Source organism: Rhopalosiphum maidis, chromosome 4 (assembly GCF_003676215.2).
Source record: "Rhopalosiphum maidis isolate BTI-1 chromosome 4, ASM367621v3, whole genome shotgun sequence".
In the NCBI taxonomy this organism is placed as follows: Eukaryota; Metazoa; Arthropoda; class Insecta; order Hemiptera; family Aphididae; genus Rhopalosiphum; species Rhopalosiphum maidis.
In genome coordinates this window covers 43,172,216-43,196,043 of record NC_040880.1, presented here as the reverse complement: position 1 = coordinate 43,196,043, position 23,828 = coordinate 43,172,216, and the positions used below count along the sequence as shown (strand labels likewise).

The 23,828-nt window shown below is 25.9% G+C and overlaps 1 protein-coding gene and 1 non-coding gene across 2 annotated transcripts; one reads left to right on the top strand and one right to left on the bottom strand.

Moving 5' to 3' along the window:
• Positions 1 to 14,742: 14,742 nt before the first annotated feature.
• LOC113557429 (ribosomal L1 domain-containing protein CG13096-like) lies at positions 14,743 to 17,935 on the bottom strand. Its single transcript, XM_026962940.1, has 11 exons — positions 17,416 to 17,935; positions 17,195 to 17,340; positions 16,965 to 17,112; positions 16,579 to 16,727; positions 16,385 to 16,496; positions 16,030 to 16,186; positions 15,846 to 15,973; positions 15,661 to 15,786; positions 15,067 to 15,210; positions 14,893 to 14,997; positions 14,743 to 14,799 (listed from the first exon to the last, which is right to left on the bottom strand). The coding sequence occupies exons 1-11, from the start codon at positions 17,842 to 17,844 to the stop codon at positions 14,755 to 14,757; spliced, it is 1,689 nt and encodes a 562-aa protein (XP_026818741.1). The 5' UTR covers positions 17,845 to 17,935; the 3' UTR covers positions 14,743 to 14,754.
• Positions 17,936 to 20,242: 2,307 nt separating this feature from the next.
• Positions 20,243 to 20,361, top strand: LOC113559518. The gene has a single exon (XR_003406017.1). It is a non-coding gene; the product is annotated as a 5S ribosomal RNA (ribosomal RNA).
• The last annotated feature ends 3,467 nt before the right edge of the window (positions 20,362 to 23,828 follow it).

Below are 23,828 nucleotides of genomic sequence, written 5' to 3'. Positions count from 1 at the left end.
TCATATCAAAATGATTTTTATTATCATATCATATTTCAAACGTTCATTTAATGAAGGTATTTTTAAATTTTTCTCTCGTATTAAAAAAAAAGCAAAAATTACCATTACCGTACAATTGTAAACACAATTACAACAATATAGGTTTCGTCCTAATAAATCAACCATTACTAATTGTATTTTATTTACAACCTATCTATTTGAAGTTGTATTGAGCATGATAATTGGTGGCTATGTTAAAGTTATTTTATCATTTCTAAATCTTGTTTTATCATTAAAAATCATATTATTTATCAACTAACAATATTATTTAGTCACGTGCTATGGAACCATATACCACGCCAAGAAGATCCAGTCAAGAACCGAGTGTAGCAGTTACAGAACCAGAACAAGGTATATACATATTTCTGTCTACACGAGAAATTACTGCATTAGTCCCTATACCAGAAACTGATTTAGAGGACCAGGAGCATAGTTTAGAAGCACCAGAATCAGTTGCAGGATCACCAGAATTAAATGTAAGCGTACCAGAATTAGATTCAGGAGCACTAGAACTAGATTTAAGAATACCCGAATTAGGTGGGCCATCTGAACAAAGTATAGAGATACTAGAACCTAATGGAGAGGCAACAGAACCTGGAGTAGCCAAATCCGAATCAGGTGGGCCATCTGAACTAAGTACAGAGATACCAGAACCGAATGGAGAGGAAACAGAACCTGGATCAGCAAACCCGAATTCAATGAACTGAGTGTAAAAAATCTGAAATCGAGAGTAGATATTAGATATGAATATATTTACGTTTCACTAAATGCTGAGTCACCAGAAGTGTTTGTATAACTAAAGGGTGATTCTTTTATCATAAAACACTCATTATTTTAAAAAGTATTCATGTTGTGGAAACATTTTTTTACATATTTTCAAGTTGTTAAAAATCAACGTTTTTATTAAAAAATTATATTTTTAAATATTTTTTATCCTTAGGTATATTTTTTTAAACTTTTTACTTTTTTGAATGACAACAGTTTTTATTTCATATTCCAAAGCAGAATAATTTTCTAAGTATTTTGATACATAAAAATCGAATTTAGGGTTAGTAGTTTATGAGTTATAAGTATTTAAAGTTTAGATGCGTGGAGTGGTGTGGTACTGGGTTACCCCGCAAAATGTTTGTCCACTACTCTACTTGTCTAAACTTTAAATACGTATAACTACTTAGTTTCATAAACTAGTAACTACTCATCCTAAATCCGATTTTTATGTATCAAAATACTCAGAAAATAATTCTTCTTTACAACTCTATGTTGTCATTCAAAAAAGTAAAAAACTTAAAAAAATATACTTAAGGATAAAAAATATTTAAAAATATAATTTTTTAATTAAAACGTTGTTTTTTAACAACTTGAAACTATGTAAAAAAAAATGTTTTCCAAAACATGAATACTTTTTAAAATAATGAGTGTTCCATATAAATCTGTATACCTTACAAATTCAGATTTCTATAATCACTGAAAATTGTTGAAAATTAAACGTTTTTAGAATTATAAAAATATATAAACATTGAAACAACTTAAGTGTAAATTATTTTGGTGTGTAAAAAGCAGTAATACGTTCCTATTATGTGAGAAATCTTATAAAATCCCCGAATAAGATATTTAAAATATATTTATAATTGTCCTTTTAGAATTACACATATCTACACCGCAATATAATAGCTACTTGTCTTACTGTATAATCATACAATCATACACAAACAATATTATGATATATCTTAGAAATAATAACTATTTTGTATACACTTATTATTTACAAATTGGTTTCACTACAGTTCTCAATAAAAGAGTATTTTTTATACTGACACCTATTGTTAACCAAATATCATAACAAAAGCGATTATTTATTTTCGTTAAAACATCTAACTTTATGATTATATAATGATTTAAAATTACATAATTTACAAAACTAGAGTGATAAAAACTGATTTACAGTTAGAACACAGAACCTATTTTATTTTAGGTAGATTTATATAGTTTTGTTTTCATACAACAGAATAATAATATTTGTAGTGTAATGTGTACATAATATATAGTCCGCCAGCCCGGTATAAGTAGATGCATCGTATAAAATATTAAATAATGTTATTATATTGTGTTTAATATATATTTATTTTTTTATGCGTGTGTGAACTACAATTTTACACGTTATCCCGTTAAAACAAAAACAAAAATAATAATGAATAATCCATTACGACAATCTATTGCACGAGGGCGCCAGTGTTGTTTTTTATATAATAATTAAACGATCGGCGACGGTGATAAATGCGTTTCTATTATATTTTTGACCTTTTTGAAATTTAATTGCCTCGAATTATAATTATCGCGGAGGAGTAGCCTGGTAAGTTTACCTAATATTACCAGCAGCACAACCTATGTCCACCTATATAATACGCCTGCACCTGTATATAATATCGTAAAAAACTCAACGTTTTCCTTCCCGAACATTTCTCAATTTAACGATTAAATTATTTATACGACGTGCGTCTATTTATCATCTACGAATATCTCATATATACGTACAAGACCGTAATAAGAACAAATTTTCGGGGGGGGGGGAGTTATACAAGTCTTAGTAAGTGATGAATAAAAAATTAGCGTCCAAACATCACAGTATCACATTACACCCCTATATTGTAATTGTTTCATGTTTTAACTGTAATGCTAAATTATTAATATTATATAAATGAAAAATTACTTATAAATTTCTAAGTTTTCTTAGTGTGTGATAATTTCAGAGTTGTAGGGTTGAACCCCTAAACCCCTTCACTCAGGTACGGCGTTGTGTAATAATAAACTATATTATTACTATAACCTATACACAATTATTATAAATATCTGTATTTTATTATTAGGTGCAAGAAGGGTGATTGTAAAAATAGATTATGCATTTTTAAACCAAATAGAATATCTCAAATATTTATAAACTATGGTGAATGTATGACTTAAAGTCATACTTAAGTATAATATACCAATATACGTGTGAAAATATTTAAAAAAGGATAAGACGTTATTGAATAAGATGTTTTTATTTTCTATACGAAACTACAACATATAAAGCAGAATATTTTCGATAAACACAATATTATTTAAATATTTTTATTTATTTATAGGTATAATATAATGTATATACATTTTTTTTTATAATAATTCAATATTACAAACTATGTTTCATACTTTTTATTTTTTTATTATTATTTACCATTATTTCAATTAGATAATTTACCTAACTATAATGGCCAGTTAACGAACCATTTGATATATTATTTCTACAATCTTATATTATAAAACTATACAAAAATAAGTTAATCATGAATATATATCGAAATATATTTTTTATTTTCCCCGGATTATTTTAAAAATTAAATATTTTAATAATTATTTAACACATTACAAAATATAGCAGTATTAATGATTTTCAAGAAAACGTAATGAACTACCATTGGAGCGTGTTGGACGTTACATGTTGAATAAATTACTTGTATACGACAGATCACTACAATTAAACATGTAGTTCCTATATATTATTATAACCTACATGCCTACATAATATATTTATTATACAAGTCATAATATGAGTGATAGATAAAAGTGATCCTTTTACAGTAAAAGTGCGGACGAGCTATGTGAATACATAGCTATGTGTCATCAATATCTTTAATAGTACTAAAATAATTATGTCAGCCAATAAGAAGTGGAGAACTATGGTACGTAAATGAAAAAACTATGATGATACCTATCTATTTTGTTATAGTTTTGCCTATATGTATACATATTATATCATTATTTTATTATGCGTCCCAGCGTTTTTTATTTATAATATAGCCATATAGGTGAACATTTTACTAATTAATGACCATTGAATAATTGCGAGCTGGTTATTATGACATATAGGGAATGTATACATTATATTATTGTGTATATATTTTATATACAATATAAACTGCATCACATGGCACACATATGTGTTTTCATATAACGGGGGCTTATATATACCTGCCGGCTACGAGACCCATCTGTGACAGCGGTATAAAAGACACTCGGGTGGCGTTAGCGATTGTGGTATAATTTACACGTGTTATGCGTGGTTTGCAATCTACTTGACTCGCTTCTGAACAAGATCACACAGTGTTTCATTATTTTCCATACACATTTTAAGAACGATCTTATATGATGTAAGTAAAATCTGTAATATAAGGTATGCTAATGTGCTAAGGTCCGCAATTATTTTTTATGATCCTACTATCCATGTATCCCTTCCTAAGTCAAGCATTAAATAAATATGCGCTACCTACTTGCAGACTACCCATTTCATTCATCATATTGTCGTCGTGCTGTAATCATAGGTGTATAAAAGTTATTTTAAAGACGATTATTTAACTATTTAAGTGTTTTCATTCTGCTGTTATAAAATTCAAAAATAATGTAGGTACATATTTATAATCTGTTTGTTCTTTATTTGTTGTATGGCTTACCAAAACAATTTTATTTACTATGAGCATCATAAATGTGTGCATATATATTGTTTATTAGTAATCTGTAAGATGAAAAATAAAATTTAATTTAATATATTTTTAAGAATTATTTTACAGTTACAAAATTAATTTTGTTAAAATAGAGATTTCAAAACATTGTTTTATAGCTGACTTATTTTATTTATAAATTTATAACGAATTCACTTAGGTGGTATTTTGACATTACGTAATATGTCACCAGTTTAATTTATATAAGTATGTAAAAAAAATGGAATAATTAGTGAATTAATAAGATTATAAATTTATACATCATAATAAATATTATTCTACAAAAATAAAAAACGTGACACCAACAGAGAATTTAAAAATCCATAACCTATACTTAAAATGTACTACTACTACCCATCATAAATTCAATTTTGTTTTTATGTTTTACTGCGTAGGAAAACATATAAAGGCTATTTTTCTTATAATTTAAAATTAATAAGGGACAACTATCCATTTTACTCAAATGAACGATTTGACACTACAGTATGAATTACAATATGTTTTCAAATACAAAAAAATCCTTTTATACTACAATAAAATGCTTAAGTAGATAAAGGAGTGTATTAAATGACAGCTTTAAAACGTATTACATAATATAATACAAATATACTTCACTAGTGGTAGCAATATGTTGTGCGGATATGATGAATGGTTGCGGAGAATAAATAACAACCCTTTCTCACTATTTTCTAAAAATTCTCGTTGTGAAGACTTTTTTTTAGGAGAATTTCGATTCCTATATATTATATTCGTATTATGCCTTTAAAACAAAAATAAATAATACTACATACACGGAAAAATAAATGGTGATGATAACATTATACATATAAAGTAACATAGTATTCCATATAATTTAATTGTCATTGGCTCATTGCCTTATACAGGAAAAAAATAATGTCGACCCCCTATAGTGAAATATACACGCCGCCGCAGGCGATCGCACACGTATATTTTTGAAAGACGCTTTCTCGCCACCAACGGTGCAGCAGACGTGCTTTCTTGTCAATTGACAAACTCACTTAAGACTGAACGGTGATTATTAAGAATAGTAAGAGGGTCGGATGCCAAATCACCCGGTTGTGAATAAAAGTAACTTTTACTCAAGTTAGATTAGGAAAACTGCACGTTTTCGATTGACATGTAATACGTATATTATAAAATATAAATTATATGCTAAAGCATGACATATACAAAGGGTCACGGTAGTTTTTTATTCCCATTGAATTTTCTTGGACTTCAGCCATCAGCAACAATCTTCCGAACAAAAAAAAAAAATACTTACCACCCTCCTAATTCCTATATCATTGGTATAATAGCGCAACAGGAGAAAGACGCGTGATAATATAAAAAATATTAACAGAAATCAAATGACGCAAAAAGTTCATCGCAACTTTCCATCTGATGACTCAAGGTGGCATGAGAGAAGATCATAGACTTATATTTCAATGTCGTTTATAGGGTACTGGAAAAACTTATATGGAAGGAAAATCTTGAACGAAGTTATATAACTGAAACCTAATGCGTTGCAAATATAAATAGACTCTACCTATATATTGCTATATAGTACATGAATATGTATTTAATCCAGCTGTGTATACATAATATTATATATTATTAGAGAAAAATAGTGTATAAGACTATCTATGTGTATATATTAACATGTTTGTGCGTCAAATTCCATTTCTAGTTATGATGATACAGTTAAAATATAATACGCATCAACGACATTTTTAATATAAATTAATAACCAAAAATTAATACAAACGACATTCATTTGACAATATACGACGTGAGTTTCACTATAAAAATGATCTAAGCTCAACATTTTTTACTGTAAAATAAATATAAATTATAAATAATATAATTATAGGTACCTATATAATATAGTTAAAAATTAGATCAACTTACACAATAACGACTAAAGAACTAATATAAAATTTCAATTTATTTATATACAACAATTGGTGTTAGACTTAAGATATCACAGTATATTTAATATCATTACATTTTACTTCTTACAACCAGACCAAGAACTACACTCATCGTGCAAAATTCTTATGAAAATAGTACACGTATATTTGATATTATTAACTACTGGATTCGATTTTGAGATTATTATTGGTATATAGGTACGGAATAATGTATACCTAATATAATTCGAATCATGCAAAAACTTGACAGTGATTTATTAAACGATTGGCTGCTTTAACGATGATCAATAAGATGGATATTTGTAACTCCATAAATCATTATAATTAATAAAAATATAAAAATGTTAACATATAATTTTATGAGTTTATCAGCTTATTAGTTGCTTGTATTTGTATTCAAATTGTATACAATGAAGTATTACGAAAAAATAATATGTAATTGAATTATTATGTATCATCGTTTTCCACATGATAATAATAATATCATAGTCATAAATCACCTCGTTGTATAGTAGCGGTACAAACTAAAAAATAAAATGTCTATAAAATTAAGTCCAATAAATAAAAAAATACATATGCTTGTAGGTATTACATACTGTTATACAAATACATCAATTGAAATTAAATCCCAGATTAAAATATTTATTACTATGTATATTTTGCAGACCACAGAATAAATTATACATATTTTATATATGTATATGCAGTTCAACCATACTCATATTATATATAATATTATATGATACACAATTATATGTATTTCTCGTGGTTGATGACAACATTATCGTGAATGTACCCTATTTAAAAATACTACTATACCATTTTTATAAGAATAAATTATGTAATTTATTCTCTTAAATTCGTGAAATAAATTAAATACTCGTATATGGATTTGTTGTTATACACGATTCAAATTTTGTACTTAAAATGTTACATTTCACAATCAGCTAAAAATAATGCACTTTCTTACAAATTCACAGCCCTACTTATTAGTGAGTGTATTGTACAATATGATGTCCAATGACCAATACGCATCTACTACAAAATCACATGAAGGTTAAACAAAACCTCGTATTATAATATTGAATAGAATTATTAAATACTAGGTTGGCACTTAAAAGGTTTATGCTTCGAACAAATAAATCGTAATATACCTACATAGTATAAGAATTATTGTTATAAAGAAATATAATAAACCGGATTCAGCTGTTTGAATATCTGTATAGGTACCAATATTATTTATACACATCGCAAAAACAACAATACTAAAAGATTTACAAAAAAAAAAAAACGTCAATAGTATTGGAGAAATTTTTAACTAATTATCATTTATTAATAATATCATAAAAATTCAGTTAAATAATAATTAAAGTGTAAAACTAACTAAAGTAAATCAATTTTTAAAATCTTTGTCCTTCATAGTTTATATTATATTATATAATATGCGTATCTTTCTTTACCGACTAAAACTATTTATATTTGAAAAAAAATCGGTATAGAATAAAAATCTGCAGGCGCTAAAGAATCATCTTATCTAGATACAGAAAAATTATTACAATAAACTAATTTTGTATTTTACTCATAAATAAAAATTAATGATAAATCATAAGATTTGAAAAAGCTGAGCTAAGCTCGTTTTATTATATGGTATTTGTAAGATTGTATAGATGTTAGTCATAAAAAATAACTAATAATTAACAAATTGTAACATTTATTGAAAATAATAGGTAAAGAATAAATTACGACTACCATTTTATAAAATTATCCAATTTTAATACGTATAAGGCTTTTAAACTGAAGTAACCAACTCAATTTAAAAAGTGTTAAGAAAATTATCAGTACACAAATTTAAAAAAAATAACCATTATTCAAACTTTAAATCACCATACTAAATATATTTTAGCTATTGTAAATAGCAATAACATATAATTATAATGATTAACTTTATATTAAAAATGCAGATCGTAAAAAGAAAATCTATACATATTTAATAATAAATTATACAATACAAAGAAAAAATAAAATATTTCAAAAATTTATGATTTATGTTTCGTTTAGGCCGTTTAGGGACTATATTGAATCACCAAAATTATATTATTATACCTTGTGGATTTGGAATACCCACCATGCAGCCACAATCGACGCCTTGGATAATATACATGTCTATATCACGTTACACAGGATGGTAAGCGGGCGGATAGGCAGGACGGACTCCGTCGGAACATTTTGACCGCCGAAAGGTTTTGACGCGATTACATCGATAGAGGTAAAAGGCGAAAACTCGCACGCGCAGTATTATTATTGGGCCCAGACCGGCGGCAGCGGACCCTTGCCAAATTCGAAACAGCGCACACCTATACTCTCACGCTGTAAGTATATGTGCCCAGAACTCGCGCGACTACCAAGCCGCATTGGCGGTCGTTGCTAGAAAAACGAATTTACAAAAAAGAAAAATAATAACAATACAGAAACGCGTAGAAAACTTGCGCAAGACATTTCACAACCACCTGCAAGGCATATATAATAGATTATTGTATAAAACTATATAAGTATGAGATCACATCACGCTTTTGGCTTTTCCACGGCGTGACTTTTGCAGCAAAGTTCGACAACCCCAAAGATTTTTCCTTCTTTAGTCCGCCATAAATGATTATTATTATTTTTTTTCTTTGATAAGACATCATACGATTATAAAAATGTATATAGGTATATATTTTAATTATATTAATATTATAAGAATAATTCTCTCTCCTTATAATGTAGCCTTAAGGTATGGAACATTCGCCGTGCTAGTTATACAATGTAGGTATATGTATAACTTGTATAACTACCCAAGTTGTTCAAATTTATTGCCATCTATTTAAATTTAAATGTGAATTTATTATACCCTATACCTAAAATAAACACAGCACTGTGCTCTGCTATAAACTATTCAACTATAAAAAGTGTTATCAGATTTACTTTTAATCACACGTTTAACGTTTTTCTTTTTAATCGATAATTATATATGTATAGTTTATGATCTCGTTCATTTCGTAATAACGACATCAACGCCAACTATAACGATAATATAATTCACAGCGATAATGCACTAATGGTAAACACACAATATAATTAGATATTAAGCATTAAGGTAAGCACTAAAGCATTACCTACTGAGTTACTTAATGCACCTATATTTTACTCTTTTGTTTTATTATGTGGAGAGGGTTCTTTTGAACTTCGATGATATATATATATATTTGTATGCTATAGCGAAGATAAAAAATCTCATTCTATTATAGCGCAACGCGTTTTAAAAGTTAATTATAGTTTTTAAAAATAAGTTTAAATTGATATTTATGTAGGTATAACGATAACTATATATGTTTCGCCATTCATTATCTGTATATAAAGAAAACATCCAAAACAAAACGAATAAATAATTTTAAATCACCAGCGTTTCTTTTCTCCTCTCTTCTAATTACAATATATTATATCCGTGTAGGTAGCCAGGTAGGCGTGTACTTGCCTTCTATAATAATTAAGATGTTACACGAGTTATACTATAAAGTATAAATGGGGCGGTTAGACAATTCTTAGATATTTATCAGCTATGTACGCGGTAACGGGAATGGGAAGATAAAAAAAAATACCAATAAGTATAATATGCAAAAAAGAATTAACACATTATTACATTTCATTATCACCTATAGTCAAATCTGTTAGTCATACATAAGTAATTTTTTTAGTTTTTGAGCAACACATATTTTAAAAATAATCATACTTAAGTATTGCAGGCTGATAATTGATTAATACTTTGTAAATTACATAAATGCGATACTATTTATTGAATGATAACGAATCTTAAATCTCTCAAATCATTTTAGCTGAAACTAACTAAAAAAAAATTAACGATATAATATTAAAACAATAATTTTAATTGTTAATTCAATTTTAATTATTGTTTATGGAGAGAATGTGGCTGTATGAAGAGCTATATACCTTACATATTTTAGCTGATTATATTATAGGGGATTTTTAATCCCATAAATAAATTGAGCATAATCTGATAATACTATTAAAAAACGTTATTTACTATTTAATTTTTTTATCTTTTTACTTTTATTGAAACAATAATAATACTTCAATATCCAACTTAGAAATAGAAGTTTCTTAGTGAAAATTTAAATTCTTTAAAAAATTATATTTATTAGAATTATCCAGGTACTTCAATTTTCAAAATAATTTTGCTCTTTTTTTGTAATTTAAGACATTACAATTTTTCAAGTTTATTTAGCTTTTTTTGTACACATTTATCAAGTTGATATTTTGATAAAGTTAGATACTTTAAAGATTATAGTTATTTTATTGTAATTTAAAAAATATGTAAGGACTGTAAGGATTTTAAATATTTTATAATTTCATTAACGAAATAAACGTATATATTTATCTATATATTATTCTATACTATATGTAGTATGTATAGTGTACACAATGACATTTTCAAAATTTGTAAATATATTAATTTTAAGCTTTTTTTATCACGAACTTATTTACACCAATTTACGCCATTTTTACGGTATGAAGGTATTGTCTTATTAGTTAATAACACCTAATAATATTCATAATTTATATTAATAGCATATGCGATTATTTTAGAAAAAATAAGTTCAGTCTACAAAGCAAAAAAAAAAATATAGTAACAACGATATAAAATTGATTATTTTCAAAACTTTTAAACTCCAAACTAACCTTTGATTATATATTATTGATGTTTTCATTTGTAAACTTATTTAATCATTTTGGTTTGTTATTTAATAAAGACTACGGTACAGTTTCTGTTTCCACAACATACTTTGATAGTTGATTTAATTTTTTTGTTATTTAAAATACATTTACTTGTGATGCTTTCCATTCCTTTCTATTTTTTTTTTCATTTAGTATTAAAATTCTTTGATTTTATATGCATTTATAATTTTTTTACTAAGCAATCATTCATTAATGAAATCAATAGTTATTAATTTATTGGGTTTAAAATGTTTAAATATCAGAAGATTAAAACGCTTTTTCAATATGATTTTATAATTCTCATTTTGTTTCCCTCTTAAACTGAAATTTTCTGCGTAGAACCTCCCCCTGTTTTTTTTATCCTATAATTTTTTTTAATTTCTATACATTTTTACATGCCATTTTCCTTTAGTAAATTTAATATTGTAATCAAATTAATTTATTTTTTATACTTTTTTAAGAGAACCCTAGTTAAGTTACATCAAAATAATCATTTATTATTTTAACTCCATTGTTCTTAGTTTGTTGAGATTAAAAATTCGAATGGATTGCAGTCTCCGATTCCATTAAAACATACTTTAATCATTTAATATACATGCATGCATATTCGGAAAAAGGCGAATTTCTGAAAGGTATAGATATACCGCTTATTCGTGCACAATTGGCAGCCAAATAAACATATCGATAAAATGCGGCATATATGTATAGTGGAAAGTGGAACCACGCAATTTATTATCTATACACGCTATCTACATATATACAGAACAACAGAACTATTATAAAGTACAACACGTATATACACATATATAAATGTAGGTACCTGCAGGGGTTAGGGTATGCACGTATTTATGTCTACTCAAAAGCCACTCGGTACCTACACGCTTTATAGCGAACACGAACAATAGCACCGACGGATCTGGACGGATTCCAAGCCCGAGTGGGCATTTTCCCGCCACCGTGTACCTAATACAATTCTACCGTTGCACAGAATAGAAAGAAATCGAAGACACGACAATATAATATGGCCGCGAGATCTTAATGCGATCGACAGTGCCGTAACTAAGTCTCGTATGACTGAAGAACTAATTATATACTAACCAGAAAAAGAGGATTTCTAGTAAAGAAAAATACTTGTGATTTTATTCGATCAGTTTAATATATATAAGTATGATAGAACTTATTAGAACTCTATTTATACATTATAATATACAGTAGGTATATTTCATATTTCTACGATACACATCGATGACGTCCAATTTTATGTACCTACGCTTGTTCCATAATATTATATTTGTATTTGTTCTACTTTTGAACTTTCAACAGGACTTCTTAACTTTTATTACCTATGAGCTGTAGCCTATAGGTCGTATAAAAACATTTGATAAAATGCTCATTGCTCATTCAAACATAATAGTCTTGAACCAAACATTTTAATCAAATTATAAATTTAGTGAGAAAAAAAATTGAATAATAAAAAAATAAAATGTATATTGAGTACATGACATTATATGGGTTGATCAATGGAATTCATTCACATAATATTCAAAGACTTCACTCCGTCTCTCCCAAAAAAAGAGTATAACAAACCTAACATCAAGAAAGGGAAAAATCGTTGTTTATATTTTGTTTCTCTAAAGGTACTTACAGGTAATAGATATACGGGTATTTAAATATTTTTAACAAGTAAATTCAAAATTGCAACTAAAATGTTAGCTCAAGTTACACCAGGGGGGTGGGAGATTTAAAAAAATGTATGTCAGTCATCAGCCCTGATATACCTACCATTATACACCAATTACCTGCAAGCAGCACGTATCATTACCGTGGACATATTAATATGTCTATGATATAGTTAGCACCAAATATAATATTATAATAGCATAGCCATTAGCCAATAATCTCATTTTTATGGTAATTAATAATAATGCAATAAATAGTAGGTATCTACCTACTTACTACTTAGTTACTGCCCATTAATATAATTATTGTTCTCATAAATGTAAAAATTATTGTATTTTTATAAGATAACATTAGACAATAGGTATCTATTTAATAATAAAACTTAAAATGTCGAAACACACTTATGTATTATACGCACCTGAATAATATTAACAGCAAATATTACAAATGTTTTTCACGTTTACTTTTTTGAACCACATTAATTTTTTTTAACGGTTCAGTTTCAACTTCACATTTTTAAACAAAAAATTTGATTTCAATTATTTTGTTATTATTCAATAAATATTAAATAGGTATCGACGGTATAGTATTTAAAATTTTTCGCCATTGCCCATTACATTATACTATTATATTTTTTATTATAAACAACGAACATTTCAAAATATTTATTCTAAATTTAAGTTACCTTGGTATTAATATTTTATACCAGATATAGTAGTTACCTATACAGTACCTACACGTAACTATATTCGTAATCAAAAATTGGTATTTATCAGTGGTATCAGTATACAGTGGTATAAAATAAGATAGGTACATAAGTATATAGAATAAAGAGTTATAATAACAATATTTTATACCTATACGATTATACAGCTTTGCCTAATAACTAATAGAAAAATAAATTAACAAAAAACTAGATTCTAAATAATTGATCTTCTTAAAAATATCTCAAATATTACGCTTTTATGCTTCTGCTTCTGCAGCCAGTGAAGCCGCTTAACTAATCTTTCACTGAGTTGACGTATATTCCCAGTTGTATGACTATTAAGTACCTAGTACCTACTTACCATGAACTAAAAGTGTGGTACCTACTACCTACCTATATAATAGAAAGAACAAAAACTAATTTTACTATAGTTCACTCATTTAAGAACTCTAAAATATTTTATTAAACACACTAGGAGTTAGGACAACAAAAATAACATTAGACGTATTGTTAATATTCTATAGATATTGTTCTTTTATGTATTTATGGGGTTAAGTGATATAGATATTTATCTTGACCCACTACTATCTACCCACTGGCACTGGAGTCTGGAATGTACAATTATTATAATGAGAACGCTACAAAGCATGAACATTAGAAAACACCAACTGGCAACTACTAAGTATGATTTTGTACTTTTCACATTATCTAAAGTAGACAATGTTAATTAAATAAGTATAATAACTACACAAGAGCAAATACAGATGGATAGTTCCAAAAAGTCCAAAAACATTTTAAGCATAAGATTTTTCCATGTAACAACTAACTATAAGACATTTAAGATGATATAAAAATAAATTAAACCAAAAATAATATAGTTGTTTATTTTAAATTTAGATCAATAGTAATGAAAAATGTTGCTACAAAACTATGTTATTTCAACAGATATAATAATTGATAGCTTCCTAAATATTTTTTAGAAAAAAAATAAGGATCAATAATAAAAAAAAAAACATAAATTTGTAATCCAAAGATAAAAATGTTTTAATACAGTAAATAAAAATGTAATTTATCACAAAATGAATCTTTATATTATTTACTTATTTAATTTCTTTTTTTTAATTGCTTTAGGAATTTTATTCTGTAAAACATAAAGAAAAATTGTAATTATTAATAATTACACACATAATAAAATGCAAACAAATATTGAATATTTATACAAATTCATACTTACATTTTTATTTTTCAGAGATTTATTTTTATTTTTAACATCTGGAATAACCTTTTCTAGATTTGTTTCAGTAGTTTCTTCGTTTTGTTGTTTCTTTTTCTTTTTTGACTAATAAATTAAATACAATTAATATTCAAATAACACAAAACATATTATGTTTCATACACACTACAATACCTGTAATTTTTTTGTTTGTTCAAATTCCATTAAGTATTCTTCTTCAGCATCATCACCATCTTCACCTTCAGATTCATCAGATTCTAAACCATCATTGTTAATTACTTCCTTCTCATTTTCTTGATCTATTGAAGCATCAGATTGCTATGAAAAAATAATTTATAATTAACGTAGTTTAAAAATATGCAATAAATCTAGAAATATAACATACATTTATATTTTAATACTTTATACATTACATGTGTTTCATAATGTTAAGAATTAAAATAACAATTTTTATTGATAATTACATTTGTGTTTTAGGATAAATTTTATAACTTGTACTATTTATTTTGTCAATTTAAATATATTTTTCAAAAAATTCTTAAAGAAATAATTAATGAATATTAATATTTGATTCCATACTGATGCTACAAAATATATGGTTAATGAAATTTGAGAACTCTATTCAAAAATTCTTCAAAATTCTTTATTATGACTTAAGTACCATAAATGTTACTTAAATTTTAAGTGCATATTTTATATTTTTTAATGCATAAATAGGTAATTTTAGAACATACAAATCTATACTCTCATTATTAAACTATAACTAACTTCATCTTCTTCGTTATCTTCCTCAACAGCAGATTCTTCACTGTCATTTTGATTATTTTTTTTATTAGATTTTATTTTGTCATTGTCATCGTCATCATCATCAAAATCAGATTCTTCTTCAGATCCCTAAAAAAAAACTAAAGTTAACTCTGCATAAATATTTTAATTAAGGCTCATGAGCTCACCGACAAGATTGTGACATCTCCATTAGGTTTTACCAATACACGTTTTCCAAACAATTCACCTTCAACTTCTTTATCCTTAGAATACAATTTAGATTTAGTGTATGGTCCATTAACTTCGTTCCTAGATACTAAATTATAATTTGTTAATGAAAATGACTTTTTTTTCTTTTAAATAGATACTAACCCAGTGAATAATATACAGGCAATGATTCAGATGTCGGACTCTTAATTAACAAACACCTGATATTTTTTAGACCACCTGGATAACTATGTGCTAAATTATTAAAGGTAGCTACAATATTTTCAGCAACTTGCTTAGCCGTTTGTTGCATATGACCAACCTAAAATAATTACAACTTAACATTATTAGACATTCATAATAAGTATAATAAAAATCAAAGAAAAGATCTTAATATTAGTGAATAGCGACATTTGTTATATATTGTATAAAATAAAACATTTTTAATTATTTAACATAACATTTAGATTATAACTAAAAACAAAAGTTAAAAAAAGGTAAACATGATTAAATAACATACTTGAACTGTTTTAGTAGAGCCTTTGTAATCCAGGAAAAAAGATGTCTTATGTAACTTTGATTCTATTTCAGCTTTCAAGTGCTTTTTTGCTAATTTAACAGTAATTGGGAGCCTAAAAATGCATTAAATACTTCTTAGTCATAGATTTTTAAAAAATTTTTCAAGCAATGTCATATAATATATTTTTAGCTTACTTTCGTTTAATATAAAATTCTTTTCCTAATTTTTTCACCAAAAATCCACTTATTTTCTGATCAATTAAAAATATATCATGTGAATTACACAAATTTCTTCTAGCTTCATATTCATTAAATTCCACTCGAATTTGTCTAGCTGGCAAAATCTTTAAAAAAAGATAAAATTAATTAACCATTATTTGTAATCCAATATATTTTGTTTCATTTAAATTAAACACTAGAAGTTATTTAACTTATTCAAAAATCTAATAAATACCTTTATCATGCATTATTTTTTAATTTTAAGTTTTTATGTTCATATAAATTATATAAATGGTTATTATGTAGCGTAAACCATAACATTACATAAATTTATATTCAATTAGTTATTTAATTTAACTTACAGTTTTAATATTTTTAATCCCATTTTTCGCCAATAAATCTTTATAATGATGATATGTTTTCTCATGGTCTACATTCCGACCACGTACAAGATCTGGTACTATGAGGCATATATCTGTTGTATCAGTAATCAGTGAATTTGGTAATGCTCTACAGAATACAATATATACTATTCATTAGAAATACATTTTAAAATGATTAAAATAAAAATATAAATTATTTTTAAAATTACATTCGAACAACACGTTTTGGACCAACTCCTATTTTTACTCCCGTAACCACTAGATGTATTGGTGTAGCTTCATCCCATAATTCATTTTTTGGTAGATTTGAATCATTTTTAATTAATGTAAAAAGACCATTAACAGCTGCTTCAACCTGTAAATTAGATGTATAACAATTAAATATTATTAAAAATTATCATTATCTAAAAATAAAATAATATAAATTTACTTTTTTTATATCAAGTTTAGGTTCACTTTCATTAGAATTCACTTCCGTCATTTGTTTGGATTCAAGTAGTTTAGACTTCATTGACATCTTTGGTGCACCTTCAACTATATCTTTCTTAGGTTTCTTCTGTTTAGGTTCCACAACAATCTTTTTGTCTTTTTTTTTCTTAACATCAATCGTACTTTTTGGTACCTTACCATCGGGTTTTATTTTGTCCTTGGCTGCACTTTTTTTTACGGGTTTAGGCTCTTTTGAACAAGAAATCCCTGTTAGATCTTTGCCAGACTTCAGCTCTTCAAAAGCATCAGTGATTTTCACTATGTTTTTCAAAACACCACCAGTAGGTTTCGAAAACTTTTTCTTTTGAATAGAACCTGCCAAAGGTTTTTTTGAAGACATTTTTTTTGACGGAACAGTTTTTACTTTCATTGTAAATGTATTAATTAAATATCAACAATTAACAATACTATGATGATTTCAACGAGTGAAAAAGAAAGAACACGTGCTATTCAGTATCTACAAACAAAAACAAACATTATCGAAAAACTCCTTATCATTTTCAGCTCATCAGTGTGTTATTTTAACAAAATCGAAATTACCTTTACTTGAAACACAAGTTTACTTTATTAATGATAACCATTATAGAACTTACTAGTTCTCCCGGAAGACGGTAAAGATTGTTGGGATTTTTACTTTTTGATGTTGGCAGTTCTGAATTTGAAAAATTCAATTAATTTTTTTCTGATCGAGCTGAGCCCATCGAGTGAATATTGATTATTAATCACCATCTTAGAAATAATAGAAATTACTATGAACTAAGTCATAAAGATATCTTAGTTGATGGAAATTACTAATTAGAATTTTTTTAGGACCAAGCGGTAATTAATAATTATGCTTCGAAATAACTGGGGTATCAGTGGTATCACCAATTTTTAAGTACCCATTTGAAACTCATACTCAATGATAGTACTTATAACCTAATTATCTTAAAATAAAAGAAATAAATTATTCAGAATTAATAAAGTCTTAGGCTGAGGACTTCTAATACTTAAAAAGTAATAAGCCTCGAAATGTACTGTATACTCTTATGCGCATAAAATAATATGGTACATTAATTATAATATTTATACAAGAAAATAATAAAAAATATATTTTAATTAATTAATAAAAACTTTGAAAATTAAATAATTTCATATTATTTTAATTTTTTTCTTCAACGTCTTATAATATTAAAAATGGTTTTTGTAAAATTATTCTAACGTATGAATAGGTTACTATACCGTAGTGCGTAGGTACTAATACATAACTAAATGTTTTACTACCTTCACTATTGCATCGAATGACAAAATATTTCTTTAAATTTTCAAATTAAAACGAGTGTCCGTTGTTTGCTAAGATTTTATAGGTATTTAAAGAAAAATCATTCAGAAAGTAAGCTGTGTATACTTAAAAAATATTAAGTCTAATACAAGTCTTCGGCTAGTCCATCCATTGAAGTAGACTCTCCTTTCAATATTTTTGAAATTTGATTCATTGTTTTATAACCAGTATTTTTTTGCTAAAACATCGTTTTTTTTCTGCTGTACAAATTTTCCCACTGGACTTGGTATTTGCATCAATTTTAAATAGACATTTGCAATAACAAACCCAATTTTAAATTCCACCGGATAACGGAATATATTTCTTGCTTAAAGTCGAATTATTACATCTGGTAAAAATGCAAAATTTGATTTTGTATATCATTTATGTCATCAGGACGGCCGAAAGCTATGGGCAAGGACGCCAGTACGAAAGAGGCGGCAAACTGAAAATTATTTTTATTCAATTTATCTTTTAATACGTATTAACAATTTACACAATTTTAAATATTCTTTATAATTATAACTTATAAGTATCAAATTTAAAATTACTATTATTTTATTTTATTCTATATTTTTAACGCAATACGACAATTTTATAAATTAATAACCTTATTATAATATCGTATGATTAGGTAATAAAGTTTAAAGTTTTAATACAAAAATACATACCTACTAATTTTATTTAAACATATGCACTAAAAAAACTTAATTTTATTACTACTCAAACTAAGTAAGGGAGGGGAGTTAAGGTTTCCTAGGGGCCCAGGGCACCAATACTTCTAGTGCCGGCTCTATTCTCATTCCACAAACATTCTAAATCCCAGGTTTCTAAACGTATTTTAATGAAATAAAATAAACTAATACTTAAACTATACATTTTCGTACACGTTTAAATGATACACTATCAATACGCTAAATACACTAATACACTACCTATATTATTATACATTTATAGTTTTTGTGCGATATGATTATATTATGACAATTGATTTGTAATTGCCTTCGAATGTCGATTAATATTGTACACGAACGCGGTTTCATAATATTATTGAATCTATAATAAGACAGGTAGTTTCCTGATGGCTGATACGGATTACGGAATATTCAACCACTACAAGTTCTAATTCAGTAATTGAAATTCGCATTCATTAAGTATGCAACATTTAACTACTAAGTACTAACTAGTAGATAGGTAGGTTCTTTGACAAAATATTTTACCAATACCGGCAATACCGATAGTACTAAATTAGTATATAATAAGTAAATAAGTAGGTATGTAAATAGTATGTTTTACTGTAAAATCAAAACTCAATTTATACATCCATATTTAGTGTCGTGTTTGCTTTTTAGTATTTTTTTTAAAATATTGAAAATTAACTGAATTCAGTTTTCGTATAATACCACAATCAAAAACTTTAAACATTTGATTACGATATTTAGTAACTATTATTTTCTACCTGCAGATCGCCAACGACCATACCACGTTGAATGCACCAGTTCTCGTCCGATCACTGAAGTTAAGCAACGTCGGGCGTAGTTAGTACTTGGATGGGTGACCGCTTGGGAACACTACGTGCCGTTGGCAATTTTTGATTTTGACAAATTCAATTTTATTTCCAATTTTAACTTAAAAACCGTTAGATATCTTTCTCGAGTTGATTTTTTTTTTTAATTTTTTAATTACACAATATAAAATTATTTTTACCTACCTAACCCGTTGAGCCATAAGAAACTTTTCCAAGTTCAAATATAATAATATATAATTTATTATAATATAATAATATAGATTCTTAATTAGCAATAATTACTATAGATAAGTATTAAGTAATAACACATGATATACCTAGGTAATAAATAGTTATAACACAGAATAATTATTATTCTTTGATTATAATAAATGCGATGTTTTTGATAAAAATTAATACAACCTAAATGCATATTAGGTACTAGCCACTGCTCACTAGGTAATAATAGAAACATTTTTATACTAGCTTAATATCAAAGTAAAAAAGGTGGGCAAGTGGGTATCGCTCTGCTGTATAGCAGAGATGGAGAGTACGACAGTAGGTCACTGGTAACTATAACGGATGTGTTAAATTTGAATGCAATAACAGGTATCATTGTATACGAAAAACGATTCTGAATGGAGATGATTTGTCAGTCAACCATTACCTATATTTAAATTGTAATATATTGTTATTTTAGGAGATTTCGTAAAAAATTAAATTTCAACGCTCATAAAATTTTTTCTATATTGACGCTGGAATTTTTTTTTACACTTACTCGAAGAAAAATTTGTGGTTTTACATAAGGTTATTATGAATTTTCAACTTCAAAATTCCTAGCAAATTTTCGCGATTTTGATATAATTCGTAAACATTTGAACTTTAAATGCTTATAAACAAAAATTGTGACTAACAATTTTTGATCTTTTTTTACTACGATAAGTACAACTTAAAATAAACCATGTAATAAATTTAAAAAAAATTTTGAAAAGCCAAATTTTGTTTATCGGCATTTCAAAAAAAAAGATTTAGAAAAATCGAAAATTTTAATTGTTTATAAGTAGTTTAAAAAAATACTAAATATTTTGAAAATTTAATCGTAAATAGATAACGCTAATATAACCATTTTGTGAAAATTTCAAGTATTTACAATGATTCGTTTTTGAGATACAAATATCTAAAAATCGATTTTGTCGAAAAGTAACTATTCGTAAAAATTCCTATTTTTGCGTTATTTTTTCAAGGTTATTCCTGACGCTTTTGAAAATTACTGGAAATTTTTTACTTTTGGCCCCTCCAAAGTATACCAACTAGAAGAGGGGCTAAAGTCAAAAATCAAAGCATTATTACTACTCCAAAACGTGATGACAAACACAAAAATAAAAAAAAAACACATCATTGTAGAATCAATACATTCATCACTCCGTTCAGAATCTAAAATAATAATATTCTATAGAGCAAAGAATACATTTAAAAGTTACTGATAATTTCCGGACAATTCTAGTATTAAAATATTTAAATATTAACATAATAATTATTAATTCTGCGACCAAGCCACCATGTCTCTTCGAGAAACAAAATATATCAAACATTTAATTTTTAATATCTAAATAAAATTATTGATGTAATTATTCAGAAACCAAGTCAGGATAAGATGATTTAAACTTCAAATAAAGTTATTATTCATTTATTAAACACATTCAAGTAAACATTTCGTTAATATATATAAGAAAAATTGATTATGAATTTTATCAATAATATAGGTACACAGCTAATATTTTGAATATATATACATATACATAATACATATATATGTTATCACTTAAGTCTCAAATGTTACTTTAAACAAAATTATGTTGCATAAAAACAAAAAAACAAAATCCTTATGGATGTCTTAAAAATTTAAACATAATAAAATAATAAAAATTATTCAAATGTGCATGGCAGGTTGTATAGTACAATAGAAAATACACAAATATAATAAAAACAAAAATACCAATAATTTATTAAGTACTTAATAATAATTTTACCATGCTAATATGTAAACTGAATATTTCTTGTTAGCAACGCAGAATTATAGGTAAATAACAAAAAGAATCTATTTTTTTTTTATTACAAAAATAGCTTAATATGAAAATAAGATATAAATAATTTATTTAGACGATTTTTTTTCTGTATAGCATTGCAAAGCATTGACTGATATATAACTATTATTTGTATTTTGCTGGTGATAGCTTGAAAAGAACTATATAATAAGGTAGATACTATGAATTATGAACTATTGTAGGTACTTATTTTTTATATATTTTATTAATTATTATTATACACATAATTTATATATATTCACCTTATACATGGTACATTAATTAACAATTTGAATAAACAATGGAACAAAATATACAAAACCAAATAATTAAGAGATTAGATTGGGCGGATTATAAGTGCAATTGCATTAAATACTACTTAATATATTCTTATCAAACATACATTTTCAATTTTGTATTCAAATATGTTTTATTTCTAAAAATTACTAACATTATCACAATTTTTCTTGGTAAAAATTCCTGGAAGGTAACTTATAATTATTTTCCTTAATTTGTAATAACGTTAAAAATAAAATATCATAAGAATTAACAGATCAACAGAATACAAATATTCAACATATGTGATCTTAAAAAATTTCAATAAACATAATAGTAATTAATCATTTAATATTACTTATTTTATCCATGTGTAAAAAATACCAAAAAAATATTTTGTAAATATTAGACACATTATAAGAGAACATTATTGATGCTACTATTTTTTATCATTATATTTAGTATAAAATAAAATAATTTATTGAAATAATATTAATTTTTAAACAACGAGTGATTATCAAAAAGGTTCAAGAATAAACAATTTATTCATACCATACATAAAATTAAAAGCTTTAATAAAACAATTATTATTTTTATGACATTCTTAAGATTTTGTAGAAAATGTTACAGTAAAAATAGTTTTTTTTTTGGCACAAAAAAAACACTTAAGTTTTAAACAAATAAAAATAATCACAAATTTAGACAAGCCTTATGAGCATTTTGTGTATAGAAATTATAACAGTTCAGTAAATTGTATGACAAATAAAATAATTACAACATTTTTATTCATTATTTTTTTCTATAATATACAATATTACTAATGTATTTGCATTACACATGTTTAACTCATTGTGAAATTCCCAGTTCAATGAACTAGAAAAACTAGACTTCAGTAATTTTTTTTTTTTTTTTTAATGATGTATTTTTTATTTTTTAGTATAATAATTAATCAGGATTTGTTTAAAAAGTAAATTTAATAATCATAAAAAAAATAAATCAATCAAATTATAAAACTATTAGGTTTGATACTATTCATTATTTGTGCACTATGATTGTCTGGAATAACAAGAAAAGAAACCTTTTATAGAATATTTATTTTTGAAACTCATTGTTAACTTATGATATTTAAATGATAACCTATGAAATTTTTTGTATCATTATTACTTTGAACATGATAACTTGAGAAT

Bases quoted from the DNA above. Each gene is read 5' to 3' on its own strand.
- LOC113557429 (XM_026962940.1), bottom strand. From the start codon at position 17,844: ATGAAAGTAAAAACTGTTCCGTCAAAAAAAATGTCTTCAAAAAAACCT. The intron at 16,497-16,578 runs GTAAGCTAAAAA...ATGCATTTTTAG, and splicing joins GAATTTTATATTAAACGAAA to GCTCCCAATTACTGTTAAAT. The intron at 15,787-15,845 runs GTGAGCTCATGA...GTTTTTTTTTAG, and splicing joins GAGATGTCACAATCTTGTCG to GGATCTGAAGAAGAATCTGA.